At 47.0% G+C, this 21053-nt stretch overlaps 1 protein-coding gene across 1 annotated transcript in view; it reads right to left on the bottom strand.

Annotated features, from left to right (window-relative positions):
* The window catches only part of XYLT1 (xylosyltransferase I), a 388023-nt gene extending 367659 nt beyond the window's left edge, over positions 1 to 20364 (bottom strand). Inside the window, exons 1-2 of the mRNA XM_014544395.1 lie at positions 20343 to 20364; positions 5395 to 6191 (exon numbers count right to left, since the gene is read on the bottom strand). Of these exons, the coding sequence (XP_014399881.1) occupies positions 5395 to 6191; positions 20343 to 20364 (819 nt within the window). The remainder of the gene's footprint in view (positions 1 to 5394; positions 6192 to 20342) is intronic.
* Between the last annotated feature and the right edge of the window lie 689 nt (positions 20365 to 21053).

The raw sequence follows: 21053 nt of genomic DNA, 5'->3' as shown, positions 1-21053 counted from the left end.
CTGAGTTGCCCCCTCAATACCCAGCAGGACATTTCCCCAGCCTTTGACTTATGGATTCTTTCTCTGTGTTTCAGCAGTGCTCGTGGCTGCTATATGGACAAGCATTTCCCTAACTTCAGTCTCAAACCACTCTTGTCCGGATTTGCTCACTACTTTCGTTTCTTTAAATGGACTCACTCTTTTTTAAAAAAGGTATTTGAAAAGGAAACTTTACATCTCTACCCTAAGAGGAAAGGCTGGTTTTCCTTGCCATGACTAGAAAAATCACTGGGAAAAAAAATATGACAAAAAATAGGCAACTAGTACATTCTAGTTAGCCAGATAGCTGTCTTTGTTCAAAGGGGATGCCCTAACCGGTTTGGCTCAGTGGATGGAGCGTCGGCCTGTGGACTCAAGGGTCCCAGGTTTGATTCCGGCCAAAGGCATGTACCTTGGTTGCAGGCACATACCCAGCAGGAAGTGTGAAGGAGGCAGCTAATCGATGTTTCTCTCTCATTGATGTTTTTAACTCTCTATCCTTCTCCCTTTCTCTCTGTAGAAAGTCAATGAAATATATTTAAAAAACAAAACAAAACAAAGTGGAGACCTGTAAGCCTTGGAAAGTTACAGTCAGTCATTAGCACCTCGCTGAGAGTTTCTCCCTGGTGCAATCAGAGTCCCTGGGAGAGATCTGAAAAGCAAAGTGCCTTCTGTGGGTATAATTCACTGCTGCTAGTGTTCAGGTCACTACCTGAAACCATGCTGCTTTAACAATGGTATGTGCTTCACCCCTGAGGAAACACAGGTAGGGGGCTTACTATGGATTCAATTGTGTTCCCCAAAAAATCAAATGTGGAAATCCCAAACCCCTAGTATCTCAGGACGTGACTATTTGGAGATAGGGTCTTTATAGCGGTAATCGCATTAAAATGAGGTCATTAGGGTGGGTCCTCATCCAATCTGATGGCTGTCCTTATAAGAAGAGGAGATTAAGACACAGACATGTACAGAGGAAAACCATGTAAAGACACGGAGATGGCCATCTACAACCAGGGAAAGAAGCCTGAGGAGAAACACACCCTGCTGACACATTACCCTTGGACTTCCAGCCTCCAGAAGTGTGAGAAGATAAATCTCTGATGTTTAAGCCACCCAGTCTGTGACACTATGTTATGGCAGGTCTCACAGAGTAACACACGGGTTAACTGGGCCCCATCTGGGTTCCGACCACCTGGGTTCAAATCTTGCCTCTGCTACTTACTGGCTGTGGAACCTTGAGCAAGTTACTTTACCTTTGAAGCCTGGGATTACTTCTCTCTCCAAGACAGGGTAACAATAAAGTCTACATTATGGAGCCGTTCAAAGTATGAGCAATATATTCAAGGTGGTTCCCAGTTCCTGACACAGAGTCAAACTCCAAACATCAATAAAAGCAACAAGAAAAATAAACCAAAAACACCACCCAAAATTATTTTTATCACAATAGATGAAATACTTCCTGGTCCCTGGTGGACTTAAAGATGTTTGCTATCTTTATCTCCAACAAGGTCACCAAGACATCGGGAGTTTGGTGCTGAGGACTATGGGCTCCATCATCAATACTAACCCACTCCTCTTGCCTCTTCCCTAAAGTTACCCAGATGTTTGAAAACCACCTGTTATTGTGTCTGCCAGCCTGTTGTCCCCACTTGACTCCTCCTTCACCAGGACGGACTGACTTCCACTACCTCCCTGGCAATATTTCAGTGCTTTTAGGGACTCACTTCACCATCTTACACAGACCCCTTAACCATCTTACCTGGTTAAGGGGCCTGTGTAAGAGCCAGGCTTGTCTATGGTAGAGCCAGGCTTCGAACCCAGGCTTGTGGTGGGAGGGGGCTTTGATTTGCCAATAATCCTATCTAATAATAGACAAACATGGTAATTGACCATACCTTTGCTATGCCTCCCATGGGCTAATCAGCGAGATATGCAAATTAACCGCCAACAAAGATGGCAGTTAATTTGCATACTTAGGCGTGAAGCGGGGGAGCGAAGACTGAAGGCAGCTCCAGCCAGAGCAGCGAAGGCTTGAAGGCGGCTCCGGCCGGAGTGAAGGCCTGGGTCCCAGGTGCTGGAGGAAAACCGGTGCTGGCAGCCAGGGGAAGGGAAAGCCTATTGCACAAATCTTTTCATGCAACAGGCCTCTAGTAATAATAATAATAATGATTTACTCATTAATTATCACTTATAATCATTAATTACAGTGACGGATGCCAATGCTAAGTATAATGTGAAGCTCTTACTTCCCACAAAAATGGTGGTTTGGGCATCTGTTTACCAAGCACTTGCTATGCACCTGCACCTGACATGTGGTACCTATGGATTCCTCTCCACACAACCTCCACATCCAGTACCGTATTATGCCCATTTGATCTCTGAGGGCACTGAGACATGGAGAGCCCCGTATCACCACCAGCACATCCACTGTTTAACAGATTCAGAGAGAGAGACCAGAGGGCAGGGAATGACAAAGTGAGGAGACGTTGAAGAGGAGGGAAAAGGGAGAAGGAGGTGCTTGTGTCTTTTTCTCATAGATCCCCCGAGACAGCAGGACCATGTTCTCCAAGTGCTCTGTGTCCTAGGACTCAGGGGATCCTTCACCCTGGAGCTAGGACAGTTCATAAGGGTCACCTTGCCTTCCGCTGACCTAACCCAGCTGGGGCTGCCTTCCCAAGTACCACACCTGAGTGGTACCTCCAAACGCCATCACACTGGGGGCTGCGGCCTCAACAAGTGAATTTGGGGTGTGAGATAATAAAATATATAGACTGGGCTCTGCCCCCCGGGGTCTGGCACAGAACCACTAAAACCCTTGCATTTCCTCAGTGGTGAGAACACTAGGAGCATCTTTTATTCCAATGAGGTGACTCTGGGTGGTGCCAGGGTGGGATCTGGTCCCTGGAACGACCACGTTGTGATCAGAAGCTTGGAATTCTCAGCCTCACCCCCCATTGTCCAGAGAGGAGAGAGGGGCTGGAAATGGAGTTAATAAGTGACCAGGCCTGCATGAGGAAGTCTCCAGGATACCAATAGTACAGGACTCACGGAGCTCCCACGTTGGTGAACACATCCACACCACGAGGAAGACACACCCCAACTCCACGGGGAGAGAAGCTCCTGCACTCAGGACCCCCAGACCTCACCCTGTGCATCCCTTCATCTGGCTGTTCATCTGTTTCCTTTATCACGTCCTTCAATAAACTAGCAAACATGTTTCTCTGAGTTCTGTGAGTTGGTCTAGCAAATTAATCGAACCCGAGGAGGGGGTCGTGGGAACCTCTGATGTGTAGCTAAATCGGACGGGACAGTAGTGGTGGCCACCTACTTCTTACGATGGGCGTCTGCAGTCTGTGTGGGGGACCGAGTCCTTAACTTTGGGACCTGACATTGTCTCCAGGTAGATGGTGACAAAATTGAGCTTAACTATAGGACACCAGCTGGCGTGGCAGAATTGCGTGGTGCGGGAAAACTCCCTCTCATCGGTGTCAGCGAATCATGAGTGTGGGCGTTGCGTGAGGTTAGAGACACACGGGAGGAGGCTGCGTTTTCCCTACGTGGGGTGAGGACGGTGGGAGACACAAGCATCCAGCCGGTAACAATCCACCCTGTGTCTCTTCACACCCTCTTCCCCCTTTGCATGTCTGTCTGTGTCCAGGTTTTCCCCTTTTATTTTATTTATTTTTTAATTTTTTATTAATTTTTATTTTATTTTAGTATAGCAAAGGTGGAGATCTATTGAAGAACAAGTACAGACTCCCACATGGGGAGGAGGAAAGGGTCCCCTCCCCCTTTTATAAATACATCAGTTATACTGGATTAGGGACCACCCCCATGACCTCGCTGCAACTGCTGGAACCACTTTATTTTCCAATAAGGTCACCTTCTGAGACCCCAGGCATTATGACTCAACATAAAAATTTGGGGCAACACGATTCAACCCATAATAACATCAGCCGCACGGGGTGCATCTCAGGTTTAACGACTTCTCTTGACAGTCCCCGCCCCCCTCCATCTGTGTTCAACACCCTTCTCCAACAGGAAAATATTTCCCAATCCCCCTTATGAGAAGTAGAAAATATTCTCCGAACAAACCCACACCTTCTCCTGTCACAGTTCACGTTAATCGCCTTCCATTGTCCGTAGGCAACAATATTCTCTCCTTTCTTTTTTGCCTTAAGTTTTTGCCTCTCCTTGTAGCTGAACAGCCTCTCCCTTCCCCCCAGTTAAAGTGCACAAAGGCAAGGAGCTGAGAGGAGAGGCTGGGAGAGGGTGTTCACATCACGGTCTTCACTTCAAAATGTGAGCCAGATGCTATCGAGGGCTGAAAAGGGAAGGTAGCTCCTGGTTGTGGTTCAGAAGCTGGAGAGCGTTGGTTTAAAAATAGGCGAACTGAAATAAACACGGGGAGCTATCAGATGCCACCGAAATAGAGTGGTGATTGATCTAGTGCAACTTTTGCCTGGGATAACATCATTATTTGTGAAATTATGTCAGTGTTGCTGCTGCCAAGTCAGCAAGCACTTACAGGACGTGACTTCTAATTTAGGAACTGGACTATTTGTGGCTCATCTTCGAAGACACCCAGTAGCCAGACTTCTACTAGAAGCTGGAAAGTTGCAACGCTGAAGTGCAGAGGAGGTGCCCTGTCCAGGGGGACCCACTGCCCGGCTCCAGGGAGCGTGGCCTGAGACGGCCTGGGCAGTCAGCTCCTTCAGGGTCGGCCTCCCTTAGCGGCAGGGATTCGGTCCCCGGGCCAGCCCACACCCTGCGATGCAGTGAAGCAGGGGTAGCTCTACGGGACATTGAGTCACTCTGACACCGCCCAGTACTTGCTCCGGGGCTGAGCCCTGCCTGCGATGCTATTCCAAGCCTTCCTGTCTCTACCTCCAGCCTGCTTCCTCCCCCTTCCTTTCCTAGGTGTCGATTCCTAACAAACACCTCCTACCCCAGACTCCAACTCAACATCTGCTTCCAGAAGACCTCGCCTGCCACAGGTACCTCCACAGTCTCCAAAGTCCACACCCATTTCCATTTGTACCTGTTGTGCTCCCGAAAGAAAGAGGATGAAGTTGTCCCTTCATGGCCTGGTGGGGCAGGCCCTGGGATCCTTCTGTGAAAGATCAAGTGGAAGAATATGCTCAATTATTTAAGGATATGATGCCAGAATATTGGACTTACATAAAAGAAGATACAAGTGTAAAAATGAGTATTAGGATGGAAAGCCATCCCTATATCCACACTTTTGTTTCATAATTGCAGTGTCCAGGCACTGTTCTGGGTATTGTAAACACCATGGTGAATAAGACGAACAGATTCTCAGAGTTTGGTTCTATGAGAGGAAGAATAGCTATTAACACTCATAAGAAAAGAAACTGGGAGCTGGTAGCCAGTGACTGGGGGATGGTAGCCAGTGACTGGGAGCTGGTAGCCAGTGACTGGGAGCTGGTAGCCAGTGACTGGGAGCTGGTAGCCAGTGACTGGGAGCTGGTAGCCAGTGACTGGGAGCTGGTAGCCAGTGACTGGGAGCTGGTAGCCAGTGACTGGGAGCTGGTAGCCAGTGACTGGGAGCTGGTAGCCAGTGACTGGGAGCTGGTAGCCAGTGACTGGGAGCTGGTAGCCAGTGACTGGGAGATGGTAGCCAGTGTCTGGGAGATGGTAGCCAGTATCTGGGGGATGGTAGCCAGTGTCTGAGGGATGGTAGCCAGTGTCTGGGGGATGGTAGCCAGTGTCTGGGGGATGGTAGCCAGTGTCTGGGGGATGGTAGCCAGTGTCTGGGGGATGGTAGCCAGTGTCTGGGGGATGGTAGCCAGTGTCTGGGGGATGGTAGCCAGTGTCTGGGGGATGGTAGCCAGTGTCTGGGGGATGGTAGCCAGTGTCTGGGGGATGGTAGCCAGTGTCTGGGGGATGGTAGCCAGTGTCTGGGGGATGGTAGCCAGTGTCTGGGGGATGGTAGCCAGTGTCTGGGGGATGGTAGCCAGTGTCTGGGGGATGGTAGCCAGTGTCTGGGGGATGGTAGCCAGTGTCTGGGGGATGGTAGCCAGTGTCTGGGGGATGGTAGCCAGTGTCTGGGGGATGGTAGCCAGTGTCTGGGGGATGGTAGCCAGTGTCTGGGGGATGGTAGCCAGTGTCTGGGGGATGGTAGCCAGTGTCTGGGGGATGGTAGCCAGTGTCTGGGGGATGGGAAGATTCTTTTGATCAAGTGGTCAGGGTGGACTTCTGGAGCAGGTGGCAGTGGTGTTGAGACAAGAAGGACAGAGAAGGTCCAGGCTTCTGCAGATAAACTGTATCTGTTGGAACTGACAAGACCCACAGGTTCCTACTCGAAGCTGAATGTAACCAACAGCATCATCTGATGGATGGCAGGAACCATCCTGCTTATCTGAGATGGTCAGCTGGACCACTGAACATCCCTGGAGGTCTCCATGGAAACTGATTCTGGGGTTGGACGGGCCATAGAGATTTGGCCCAGAACAGAAACTGATCATCAAAGTGATCTTAATTCTCACATCAGATTTTTATCCAGAAAAGCCGAGGAAAGCGACTTGCCTACTCCCTTGGTTTATGTTGTAGGTCACAGATGGCACCGTGACCGATTAGCAGGCCATTAAACAATCCCTTATCATCACTTCGGGGCCTTCTTGCTGGATTTTTTCCCACTTTTTCCAATTCTCAGCAAGTGGATTTTAAAGGTCATTATATGAGCTGCAAAGATGCATCAAGGGATGAGGTCATTTTTCACGCAGGGAAACACTTTAGTCTCGAGTGCTGTCACTTCCGTGCCCCATTGATGCTGATCTGGGTTTTAAAAAGACAATTTTAGTTCTGCATAGTATTGTTTTGGGGAAAAAGACTGCCTTCCCTTCGAAAAGTCAGCGTAGCCTTCCCATCAAAGGCAGCCTTTGTAGCGAGTTCTTCTCGCTCCTATCTGGGCGAGCACCTGCATGCGCCCAAGTCCTACTCCCAGTGAAGAGAGCTGTGGACTTCATTGTAATCGCCTTGTTGAGATATTTCGAATTGTATAGCAAGAGGCTGGTTCTATGTTGCCATAATTCATGACAAAGGCCTGAATAAATCCCCAGGCATGGATTTTCTATAAACCCTTCCTCATGAAACTTTGTCGCACTGCAAAATGAAAAGGAGATGGGGAAGGAGGAGAGAAAGGGGGAGGGGGGAACGCCCGTGAGATGTGCATAAATCTCTGAGGATACTCTTTCCATTCATCACATTTACTGTAAAGACAGGGATTTTATTTGGATGGAAAAAGGATGAATCAGTGGTTTTAGAATCTAATGTGGCGCTTGCTTGAAGCACCCCCCACCCCTTGTTCTGTTTCCTGGAGATTATCTGAAGATGGGAGCAGTAAGGATGCAAAGAACACTTCCTATCAACCTCAGAATGTTCTGTGTGGGGATGGGCACCAGGGGCAGAGGGCTAGCTCCTTTCTGTGCCTTTGACTGGGGACATGCATTGGTCTGTGAACGTTTAGGAACACAGAAGTGTGTTTTAGTTACTCAAATTATACTAAACGAGGTGGGTAGTGGGAAGGGCAAGAGGAAGAAAAAGGGGAGAGAAGGGAAGGGAGGGAGGAAGGGGGTGAGGGAGAAGGAGGCCAGGGCAGAGGAGGTCATTTCAACCTCCATCCCACTCACAGCCCAGAAAGCAGGAGATAGAAAATCTGGTTGTGCCAGTCCTTCCCTTCGCCCCTTGGCCTCTCCTAGAGTGAGCCTTCCCCCTGCCGAGTGCCAACCTGCTGATCCTTAAACAAGGCAGCCTCTTCATCAGTTGTTCAGCCCAAGACACAAGGTCAGTTCAAGCTGGAGGGGAAAGGGACTGAGGTGGACATCCTGAGAAACTATCCACTTCTTCACAGCGTGGGTGACTGAAGAGACATTTTAAGGGACGTTTTGACGCTCTGTGATTGTTCCTTTTTTATAGTTAAACAACTTAATTAACATAGTCAAGCAGCGATTAACATTCACATCTATTATGTCACATCATACAAATGTAAATACAAAATTACTACAGTACAATATATGTGTGATATGTGATTGTTTCTCTTTTTACTTTTTTAAAATTATAGTTTTATTGATTTCAGAGAGGGAGAGAGAGAGAGAGAGAAACATCAATGATGAGAGAGAATCATTGATTGGCTGCCTCCTGCACGCCACACACTGGGGATCAAGCCCATGACTCTGGCAAGTGCCCTGACTGGCTGCAAAGATGCATCAAGGGATGAGGTCATTTTTCACGCAGGGAAACTCTTTAGTCTCTAGTGCTGTCACTTCCGTGCCCCATCGATGCTGATCTGGGTTTTAAAAAGACAATTTTAGTTCCGCATAGTATTGTTTTGGGGAAAAAGACTGCCTTCCCTTCGAAAAGTCAGCGTAGCCTTCCCATCAAAGGCAGCCTTTGTAGCGAGTCCCTCTCGCTCCTATCTGGGCGAGCACCTGCATGCGCCCAAGTCCTACTCCCACTGAAGAGAGCTGTGGACTTCATTGTAATCGCCTTGTTGAGATATTTCGAATTGTATAGCAAGAGGCTGGTTCTATGTTGCCATAATTCATGACAAAGGCCTGAATAAATCCCCAGGCATGGATTTTCTATAAACCCTTCCTCATGAAACTTTGTCGCACTGCAAAATGAAAAGGAGATGGGGAAGGAGGAGAGAAAGGGGGAGGGGGGAACGCCCGTGAGATGTGCATAAATCTCTGAGGATACTCTTTCCATTCATCACATTTACTGTAAAGACAGGGATTTTATTTGGATGGAAAAAGGATGAATCAGTGGTTTTAGAATCTAATGTGGCGCTTGCTTGAAGCACCCCCCACCCCTTGTTCTGTTTCCTGGAGATTATCTGAAGATGGGAGCAGTAAGGATGCAAAGAACACTTCCTATCAACCTCAGAATGTTCTGTGTGGGGATGGGCACCAGGGGCAGAGGGCTAGCTCCTTTCTGTGCCTTTGACTGGGGACATGCATTGGTCTGTGAACGTTTAGGAACACAGAAGTGTGTTTTAGTTACTCAAATTATACTAAACGAGGTGGGTAGTGGGAAGGGCAAGAGGAAGAAAAAGGGGAGAGAAGGGAAGGGAGGGAGGAAGGGGGTGAGGGAGAAGGAGGCCAGGGCAGAGGAGGTCATTTCAACCTCCATCCCACTCACAGCCCAGAAAGCAGGAGATAGAAAATCTGGTTGTGCCAGTCCTTCCCTTCGCCCCTTGGCCTCTCCTAGAGTGAGCCTTCCCCCTGCCGAGTGCCAACCTGCTGATCCTTAAACAAGGCAGCCTCTTCATCAGTTGTTCAGCCCAAGACACAAGGTCAGTTCAAGCTGGAGGGGAAAGGGACTGAGGTGGACATCCTGAGAAACTATCCACTTCTTCACAGCGTGGGTGACTGAAGAGACATTTTAAGGGACGTTTTGACGCTCTGTGATTGTTCCTTTTTTATAGTTAAACAACTTAATTAACATAGTCAAGCAGCGATTAACATTCACATCTATTCTGTCACATCATACAAATGTAAATACAAAATTACTACAGTACAATATATATGTGATATGTGATTGTTTCTTTTTTCACTTTTTTAAAAATATAGTTTTATTGATTTCAGAGAAGAAGGGAGAGGGAGAGAGAGAGATAGAAACATCAACGATGAGAGAGAATCATTGATTGGCTACCTCCTGCACGCCACACACTGGGGATCCAGCCCACGATCCTGGCACGTGCCCTGACTGGCATCAAAAGGTGACTTCCTGGTTCATAGGTCCACGCTCAACCACTGAGCCAAGCCAGCCTGAGCTGTGTGATTGTTTCTTTAAATGATACTTTGAAATCTAATTGCCTCTTTTTAAAAATATATATATATTTCATTGATTTTTTTACAGAGAGGAAGGGAGAAGGGTAGTTAGAAACATCGATGAGAGAGAAACATCGATCAGCTGCCTCCTGCACACCCACTACTGGGGATGTGAGCCCGCAACCAAGGTACATGCCCTTGACCAGAATCGAACCAGGGACCCTTCAGTCCACAGGCCGACGCTCTATCCACTGAGCCAAACCGGTTAGAGCTCTAATTGCCTCTCAAGATCCTTCTCTGCTGGTTATTGATTTTTTTTACAGAGAGGAAGGGAGAAGGATAGTTAGAAACATTGATGAGAGAGAAACATCGATCAGCTGCCTCCTGCACATCCCCAACTGAGGATGTGTGCCCGCAATCAAGGTACATGCCCTTGACCAGAATCGAACCGGGGACTCTTCAGTCCACAGGCCGACGCTCTATCCACTGAGCCAAACCGGTTAGGGCTCTAATTGCCTCTCAAGATCCTTCTCTGCTGGGGTCCTCAGACCCCATGAGCAGATAGGGGATGGGGATCTGAAGGGGTCAAAACGTTTTCATTAATTATTCACCAAATACTTACCGAGACTTTCCTCTGTGCTGCACACTGTGCTGGGCTTGGAGGATGGTACATGGATGCAAAGAAAAGTTTCCCACTGGTCTTCCCAGGCGATCTCAGAGTTTTAAAGCTGGAAAGACCATTGGAGGACATCCTCTTTCAAGAACAATGGTGAACAACCTTTGATACACAAGGAGTGCTCCAGGGAAAATAACTGTGCTTACTGGCCACTTTCTTTCGGTTGCTTCAAAGAGAAAACAGTTGTGTTGAGTTCCTTGGGGTAAGAGAGACATTCTCAAAACTGAGCTTACTTGCTTGACTGAATAGAAGGCTATTAAGAAAAGATATTCCATTGCCTTTCGGCCACTGAAATGCAAATATTTGGGTATGTTTGAGAAGCAGCCCCCATGGAGTTGGCTTTCAAATAGTTCAGTTCGAAATTAGATCGTGGACTGTATCACAATACCTACGCAGGTCACAGGTGGCCCACAGGCCACGGTTAGTCATCCAGGCTGTGACTGATTCCACTTTCCATCCTCAATGGCCCATTGTGCAAAAACTGAGTCCTCTGGGTGACATCTGTTATTTAGAAATGTACACACACAAAAGTGGAGATGTCAAAATCTAACTGAGCAGATAGGGGATGGGGATCTGAAGGGGTCAAAACGTTTTCATTAATTATTCACCAAATACTTACCGAGACTTTCCTCTGTGCTGCACACTGTGCTGGGCTTGGAGGATGGTACATGGATGCAAAGAAAAGTTTCCCACTGGTCTTCCCAGGCGATCTCAGAGTTTTAAAGCTGGAAAGACCATTGGAGGACATCCTCTTTCAAGAACAATGGTGAACAACCTTTGATACACAAGGAGTGCTCCAGGGAAAATAACTGTGCTTACTGGCCACTTTCTTTCGGTTGCTTCAAAGAGAAAACAGTTGTGTTGAGTTCCTTGGGGTAAGAGAGACATTCTCAAAACTGAGCTTACTTGCTTGACTGAATAGAAGGCTATTAAGAAAAGATATTCCATTGCCTTTCGGCCACTGAAATGCAAATATTTGGGTATGTTTGAGAAGCAGCCCCCATGGAGTTGGCTTTCAAATAGTTCAGTTCGAAATTAGATCGTGGACTGTATCACAATACCTAGGCAGGTCACAGGTGGCCCACAGGCCACGGTTAGTCATCCAGGCTGTGACTGATTCCACTTTCCATCCTCAATGGCCCATTGTGCAAAAACTGGGTCCTTCTGGGTTACCTCTGTTATTTAGAACTCTTTTGATTGAAGAGACCAGAAGGTAAATGTACACACACAAAAGTGGAGATGTAAAATCTAATAGGAATTCCAAAGCCCAGGTGATAGTATCAGGCATGGCAGAAGTCAAATGTTCAAATCACTTACTCAGTATTCCTTTCCCTTCCCTCAATGCTGCTTTCCTCGCTGGTGGCTTCCCTCCGAGGCACACTCTCTCTGTGTGCCCACAACCCACCAAGCAGAGCCAAGCTTACATCCTCCTAAGTCCAGTAGAAAAGAGTTGCTTCTCTCTAGCTCGTGCCTGCCCCCGATTCGAGAATTGAGTCAGTGTTCTCACTGGCCAGGATGGATCCACTGGTCAGAGGTACGGCCAGATCCGCACAAACCATGTGGACAGAGAATGACGAAGTGTAATCCCCTAAGGAAAATTGCATTGCTGTTACTGGATGGAGGGGAGTGATCCTGGAAGTGCAAAGGAAGACTCTATCAGCCTTTCCATCCATCCATCCATCCATCCATCCATCCATCCATGCATCCATCCACCAACGAGAGAGAGAGAGAGAGAAACATCGATATAAGAGAGACACATCAATTGGTTGCTTCCCCCACATGCCCTTACTGGGTTCAGGGGTTGAACCTCAACCCAGGTACGTGCCCTTGACCGGGAATCCAACCTGTGACCGCTTTCAGTGCATGGCATTTCAACATTGTTATTTTTTTTAAATGAATTTCATCTTATCCTCCTTTTTTTTTTGTTAATCCTCACCCAAGGATATTTTTTTTAATTGATCTTTAGAGAGAGTGGGAAGGAGGGAGGGAAAGAGAGTGAGAAAGAGAGAGAGAGCGAGAGAGAGAGAGAGAGAAACATCGATATAAGAGAGACACATCAATTGGTTGCTTCCCCCACATGCCCTTATTGGGTTCAGGGGTTGAACCTCAACCTATGTACGTATCCTTGACCGGGAATCCAACCTGTGACACTTCGGTGCACCGTTTAACACTCCAACCACTAAGCCACACAGGTCAGGGCCTTATTCTCATTTCACACAACGCAAAGGTGGATCACCACAGCTAAGATAGAGCTTGGATCTGCACCTATCCCCCACCTACATTTTTCTCAGGAATATGTTGCCTCATCTGATGGGGGTAGGAGAGACGCAACAAGGCAACATGTATTTAAATTATTGCCTAAACACAATGGCATCTTGCAAGGGTATACTTACCTGTAGTTTTATTAACCAGTGGCCACTTTCATCCCAGAATCATATCCATCTTTTCAAAAAAAGTTTACCCTTACCATAATGCCACATCACAGCAAAAAAAAAAAAAAAAGTAAAGAACAATTTTAATGCCAAAAGCTAGGTACCTTCTGTTATTGTGCTTAGCTCAAATTCATGAAGTTATTACCCACACTATTAAATATGCTTCAGAATATATACAGCTTTAGAGATTACGGTGACATTGGTGGAGAGGATTAGAACACAGGGCATCTGGAACACTGTCCACAAGAAATGCTTTCTATAGATCCAGCCAAAAGCTAGGTACCTTCTGTTATTGTGCTTAGCTCGAATTCATGAAGTTATTACCCACACTATTAAAATATGCTTCAGAATATATACAGCTTTAGAGATTATGGTGACATTGGTGGAGAGGATTAGAACACAGGGCATCTGGAACACTGTCCACAAAAAATGCTTTCTATAGATCCAATGAAGTGTAAAGCTGTGGGAATGGGAGGTGGGGTGGGCAAATATATCTTCATTATCACTGTTAAGATTTTTTTCTCTGTATGTAGATTTTTCTATTTTACCAAGTTGAGGTGCCTTTATAAGTCAAAGCCTATTTGATATGTTGAATTTAAATGACAACTGTGTGTCATCGTGTTTGGTGCCCATGTGCTCCCAAATGAGTTCAGCATGGAATTTACAATTGAATATTGATTTCTTCCTATTGTTTAAAGGAAAGACAAAAAAATGACTGGGAATTGGGACTCGGGTTCATTCATTTGCTCAACTAGTAAACTGAGCACCTACTATGTGCCAGGCACTGTTCTTGGATACAATAGTGAGTGAACAGAACAAATCCTTCCCCTCATAGAGCTTAAGCCTTAGAGGGCTCAATGCCAGGTTCATAGTGAGGGAATGAGAGGGTAAGTGACCCTCTGTGGGCATCTGTTTCCTTGTTTGTGATTTGAAAGGTGAGTGAGAGGAAGAACTTCAAGAACTAAGATTGGGGAAAGGAAAACTCACCGAGGACAGGATGTCTAGTCCAAATACTAAGAAAGGTGTTTTTTGTTTTTGTTTTTTTTAAAATATGTTTTTTATTGATTTCAGAGAGAGAAAGGGAGAGATAGAAACATCAATGATGAGAGAGAATCATTGATTGGCTGCCTCCTGCATGCCACACACTGGGGATGGAGCCCGGGCTAACTTCAAGAACTAAGATTGGGGAAAGGAAAACTCACCAAGGACAGGAAGTCTAGTCCAAATACTAAGGAAGGTGGGTTTTTTGTTTAAAATATGTTTTTTATTGATTTCAGAGAGAGAAAGGGAGAGATAGAAACATCAATGATGAGAGAGAATCATTGATTGGCTGCCTCCTGCATGCCACACACTGGGGATGGAGCCCAGGCTTGTGCCCTGACTGGGACTCGAACTGTGACCTCCTGGTTCATAGGTCGACGCTCAACCACTGAGCCACACCAACCTGGCAAGAAAGGTGTTTTGTTTAAGAGTAAGGATAACTGATCTGTGTGGTTCCCGAGGATACAATAAAGTCCTTATTTGGAGACAGAGCTCAACCCCATGACGAGGAGCCCAGGAGGTAGTGAGTACTTTGCTGCTGGAAATGTGCAAGAAGAGGCTGGAAATGCACTTGCTAGGGTGATGGAGAAGGGCACAAGTATCAGCCTTTTAAATGCCCTTCCAAATATGAGTACATAAGCATCATCAACCCAACCTTCCACCACCTTGGTGTTGCTCCATTTGGACTACGTCACGTGACCTCTGAGTTTGCTACAATAGAAGAGAGGGAAGGAGGAGGCCTCTGAACTACCTTGGCCAAGAAGTGACACTGATCATTTCAGCCCATCAGCCATAATGAGTCTCAGGGCCCCAAACTAATATCAAGGAAGGCAAGCAATTACAGGGGAGAATGTGAATATACGGTGAGCACCATCTCTGTCGAGTAAGACTATAAAACTGGAGAGAATTATAGTAATACCTATTTCAGAGACTTACTTTTCCCATTAAATGAGCTAACATGGATTAGCTCATTTAATCACTTGTCATCCAGTAACTGACATTCAGAAAAATGAGCCTTTCTTTCATCCTCCTCCTCTTTGACTTCAGAGAGCACCACATTACGTGGCAGGACCGCCTGAATGGATGCTCTACAGAGGAACCTAGGAGGAGTCACAGATGAAAGGGATGATCTTATATGGGGACACATCCATGCCTTGACTGAATGCCTAAAATTCCACCCTTAGAGACAAGTTGCGGCCACTTTTCACAGCTCTCGCCCTAGGAGGAGTCACAGATGAAAGGGATGATCTTATATAGGGATACCTCCACTTGACTGAATTTTAGGCCTTGATTGAATGCCTAAAATTTCACCCTTAGAGACATGTTGCGGCCACTTTTCACAGCTCTCGGCTTAGAGTAACCAGGGGAGGTGAGAGCAGGAGGGTAGACATGGAAAATCCAGGTAGGAAGCTGCCAGGGACAATTTCAGCCAGGCTGACCCTGAGTGGCAGGAGGCAACATGGCTCAGAGACCCGCCACCCTGGGCTTTCTATGACACACATAGTCACAAAGGCTGTGTCCCTTGGTGGAGCATCCCAGGCATGGGCTGCCCGTCTGACTTGGAAATAAATTCAATTTAGCCTCCTATAATTGCTTATTTGATGCCTGAGGATGACATGCAGTTAGGAGGGAAATTGACATTCTGTCATTCCTGTTCCAATGAACCGAACTCCGATGAGTTCCCTCCTAGGCACTTTGTGGCAGCCAGGCCACCTGCTCTTCTTCTATAGAGAAATTAGTGAGCATGGGAAGCTTGGAAATATAGCAACCCAAGCCCGGTGCCTTTGTAGAGAGTGTGACATGGATAAATCACATTCAGGGGTATGTCGGAACCTTCTTTCCCTGCTCATACAATAGACCTCCTTTTGGAAGGCACACAGGATGGCTTTCCGCTTTAGAAATATGAATTCTCTCACTTGTTATCCAAAGATCATTTATGTTCAAGGTCATGTTAAAAAAGTTCAAACCATTTAGGAGTCTGGAGACACCCCAGTATATCATGAAAGGCCTTGCAGTTTCAAACACAGGAAAATGTGTCTGCTATGTCATTGCTACCCACTGCCCTTTTCCTCCAAGCCTTACAGGACCCCGCATTCTGAGTGATGCCTGCACAGCTGTGAGAAAGGGGACACCGCTGACGATAAAGAGAGGCCAAATGGGACAATGGGATGGAGCTTGACAAGATTCTCAGAATGTGGTTGAAAGGTCAGCGAGAGCCTTGAGTCTTATTGATGAAAGAATAAAATCCACAGGAGCTTACATGAAAGGCCCACATGTCAATATCCATGGAAACTGAGCCTCCTATGCATCTTGGATAGACTTGATCTCGATGATAATCCCATGAAAAGGCAAGAAAAAGGATGTATTAATCATAGTACAGAGCTCAATGTGGGTGATGTTGCCCTTCACTCTCAGAGGACCTTTGGCAACAACAAGATGGTTTTGGTTGTCACACCTGGAGAGTTGCTTCTGGCATCTGGTGAGTGGAGGCCAGCGGTGCTGGTACACACCCTACAAGATAGGACAGAGCTGCCCATAAGATAGAATGACCTGGTCCACAGTGTGGACAGAGCAGAGACACTGTACCACAGAGCAGGGGCCAGGCACAGGGTAGTGTCTACTTGTGCTGTAGGAGAGACCACTGGCCTGGGGAAACTTGAGGCTGAGTCAAGAAAGGTGCGGTCTTTGCTCTTATCTGCACAGGGGTTCCCAAAGCTGCTAGTGAGACCCAGCGCTTGTAGCCATGATGCTGTAAGGAGAGATGATATGGGCCAGGTCCCAGGCCCCTGGCCAGGGACGTTCCCTGTTCATCTGTTTTATAGATTGACGTTAGCATCAGTTCTTGTTTGGGGGAAAGAGAGCTCTTCTGCTAATGAATAAAAACATGCAAATTAGATGGATGCTTATTGCTCCTTACTAGAGGGAGATTCTATGTGTACATAGCTTGCTGTATTCGCACAGAGCTGCTGTGTGCGCGAACAAAGCTATACCAAAACAGCTCCAATTACACTGGATGCTAGCTTAAGGCCAGGAAACACCATTAGGAGAAAGCTCCACTTGAGAATCTTGCATGTTTACATCTAAGTGATTGGGTTAATAAGAGTGTAAATGTGCCTATCCATCCATTCATCCCTCTGACAGATATTCCCTGAGGCCCTGTGTGTGCTCAGCACTCTCCTAGGCTCTGGGGGGAGATCCAGATGAGATTAAATTATTGCCTAGAAATGGCTAAATCCTAGTGGGGAAGAAAAGAATGTTTAAACTAGTAGGGACAATATGGTTTCTGTATCCGATTAGTACCATTGAGCACCATGCCAGGAATTCTCCTCAGCACCAGGGATACAACAGCAAACAAAACATAAAAAAGGAATTTACAGTCTAGTTTGGGGGGGGGGGTGTGGAGACACAATAAAAATAAGCAAATAAATACTTAATTCATACCAGCTAGTGGTAAGTGCTTCAACAATACAGCAGGGTAAAGGGATGGCGAGGGGCTATTTTAGACTGGATGGCCAGGAAAGGTTTTTCCAGAAGAGATGACATTTAGACATAGAGTTGAGGCTGAATCAAGTGAGGTGGTGAATCACGTCAGGTCCAGGGGAGTGAATTCCAGGCAGCGGGGAATGGATGAGCAAACGCCCTGAGGAGGAAGGGAGCAGTAATGTTCCAGAAGCAGAGTGAGATCAGCATGGCTGGGGCATAGGGAGCAGTGCAGGGAGTGAAGGGGCCTGATCACGTAATGGACCTGCATCGATGCCCAGCATTCAGTAAGAAGCAAACATCAACCATAAAGGAAAAGCTAACTCTGAAAAACCAAACAAACCCAGCTGCCACAGCAATGACATTGGGCAAGCCCGGCACTGTGTTATAGCCATGTGTAGGACTCCTGACGCATGGGTCACTCAGTGCGATGGTCCTAGGGCTGCTGATGCTGTGGAAAGCTGGGCTTCCCCGTTATTTCCGATGAACTGGAAGAGTCAGGGAACAGGATGTGGGTCTGCTCTGCTAGCCACCTTCTAGACACCTCTCCCTCTTTTTGACTGCCCAGCCCCTCCCTATGTTTGGGGAATTCCCATGCTGTAAGTTCCCATCTGTTACTACAGAAGCCAGACACCACCTCTCCCAGCCTCCCTTGCAGCTAGAGTGAAAGCATGTGATTTAGGTTTCACCAATCAGGTTGCTTGTTCCAGACTTCACCTTGGGAGCTGGTACCGCCTATAAGGGCAGCATTTTCATCCAGCTGTTCCAGTGGCCAAAGCTTAGTAAAGTGTCAGGGCTGGCCTTGCACGGTCTGTGAGGCCCACGGTGGGGACAGTGATACCTCTGCTGCACCAGTTCTGCAGTGTGAGTGTCAGGATTGCCCTTGATGTAGCCTCCAAGCTTGTTCTCTCCACCTCTGTTAGTCTCCTATTGCTGTTGTTATAAATGGCCACAAACTTGGTGGCTTAAAACAACAGAAACATATTCTGTCACAGTGCTGGAGGCCAAAAGTTCAAAATCAAGGTGTCTGCAGGGCCGTGTTTCCTCTAGGGGCTCTACAGGAGATTTCGCTCTTGGCTTCTAACATCTTTCGGTGGCTGTTGGCATTCCTTGACTTGTGGCCGCATCACTCCAATCTCTGCCTCTGTGGTCACACTCTCTTCTTTTCTCCATGTCTCTCTTCTGAGTGTGTCAACTCTCTTTCTACTTGTTCTTATACAGACACTTGTCATTGGATTTAGGGCCCACCAGGATAATCCAGAATAACCTCCTTATCTCAAGATACCTAACTTAATTACATCTGTACACACCCTTTTTCCAAATAAGGTCACACTCACCAGTTTCAAATATGGACATATTTCTTTGCATGCCTCCATTTAATCCACTGTACCACTTCCTGGAGGTCCCATGAGCTAACTGATAACTTTTAATACATTTCTTTTCAGCAACACCAGCCTGAATTGGTTTCTGTTGTTTGCAAACCAGAAACATGACATTGACATTGCCCTACTTGTGTTTCCATTCCGTGTCCCCAGAGAGGACAAGGTGTGTAGAATGCAGCTCTGCTTGAGGTCCCCAGCCTGAGGCTCTGGTCTCAGCAGGTGTGGTCAAATCCCAGCCTTCCTGTCTGCTCACCTTGACTCTGGCCTCAGAATTTAATGCTTGTCTCAGCAGCTCTGTGGTTGAGAAATGTTCTTTTAGGCTAAAACACGTCTCCGGGCCCTACAAGTTTGGGATGCAGACCCCACAACAGAGAGGCTGGTGAGGTGGATAGCTGTACCACATCAACTATTTATGGCTGTGTTAAAAAATAAACACCAGGCCAAACTTGCCCACACACAACAACAGAACAAGCAAAAGCCCTTGGAACACTGCCAGGGGCAGCCGTGTCTCCTCACCTCCCTGTGTACCACAATGACTTCTCAGTGGGCACCGACACTTGTCAGCTCATGGGGTGGGAGTGGTCTCTCTACGGACAACCTCCCAGGAAGACTCAAAGCCCATTTTAAAGAAGAAAACATCAACTTGACAAACACGAGAAGCAACAGAGCACGGTGTTTATTCACATACTTAGGATCAGGAGCCAGGATTTGGGTGGATATGTGAAGCCTGGAGCCACTGCTTTCTCGCTGTGTGAGCCTAAGAATACTCTTTGCCCCACTGAGCCTGGGTTTTCTCATCGCTGAGGATAGTAATGCCTACCTTGTGTTTTTTGGTTTTGTGTGGATTAAATAGGTTCAGTAAAGTTCTTAGCTTAGTGTTGGTACGTGTGAACATGTGAAAACATCTTAAATTCTTTTGCCTCTGTTGTCACTCTTCTCATCTAATAGCATCATCATGAACTCAGCTATCTGCTGTGTGTGCTGTACGCCATAGTGCCTGGCACATGGCAGGTGTCCTGTGAATCTTTGGTGAAAAAAGCTGTACTGTTTTGATCTGTGTAATCTCTGTGTAATAGACAAAACTAGAGTGAGCATCCTGGGCACACATCTCACAGCCTTATTTCTCTGGCTGCATCCTATCTACAATGGCAACCCCATCTCCACCTCAAGCTCACCAAGACCGCAGGCTCACCGTTTGGGGGAGTCTCATGGGGAATGTCTGGCCTAGGCCATCATAGGAAACCTGCCTTTTTCTTCTGCTCTTCACTGCCCCCTATGGGTGAGGGGGTGAGGACACCATGAGTGGCGAGAGGGATGAGATGGCATTGGAACCACCAAGCAACTACAAAAGTCCCTGTTGAAACAGATATTGCTGAGACCACCTATGTCCTATGACCTTGGTACACTCAGTGTCCCCAGAAACGTCACCAAAACAACCCTTTTAGTTTTGACCCCCTTTCACTGTAAAAGCCCGTGCTTTTCAGCACTCAGGCATGAATCCCTAGGATTCAGAAGGTACTGATGGCAATTGCCAGGTCCATGCTGGGTTCTGCCTTGTCTCTCCTTTCGGTTCTGGAATGAAGGATCTTGGTACTTAAGAGTCAAGGCTTTGGGGGTGTGTGTGTAAATGTGTCATCGGACAGGGGATTAAATATTGGCTCCATCCTATACTAGCTCTGTGACCCTGGCTAGATCATATACGCTTTTTAAATCTGAATTTTATTATCTGCAAAGTGGGGGAAACAGTTATATCTTCCTCATAGGGAAAGGTAACGATTACATGAAATTCTGGCTCCAGAGGGCATAGCCTGGCATACATTAAGTAGTAAATAAATGCTAACTACCATTTTTATTACCTTAGGTAAGTGATTTGCCTAATGGCTCTGCTTTGCCACATGCAAATGCTGCCTTCTGGTTGCTCTGCCACGGCTGCTAAATATTTGGGGATGGAGGGTGGGGGGGGGGGGCGGTGGCAGAGAGGATGGGGAGAGAGCCTTTCTAACATCTCAGAGCAGTAACACAATAACTGTCAGGAACATGGCAATCCTATAAAAGTCATGAACCAGCCATGGGGGCAAATGCTGAAAGTGTGATGCTGGGAGCCTGGACTCTGGGACTCCTCAGCTGAGTTTGAGCTCCAGTTCTGACAGGTGCTAACAGGTGCTCTTGGGCAAGTTGCTTCGTTTTCTATGCTCCCGTTTTTCATCTGTAAATGGGAATGATAGCACCT

This window comes from Myotis brandtii, unplaced genomic scaffold, assembly GCF_000412655.1.
Source record: "Myotis brandtii unplaced genomic scaffold, ASM41265v1 scaffold363, whole genome shotgun sequence".
Classification (NCBI taxonomy): Eukaryota; Metazoa; Chordata; class Mammalia; order Chiroptera; family Vespertilionidae; genus Myotis; species Myotis brandtii.
This window is presented reverse-complemented; position numbering and strand designations above follow the sequence as displayed.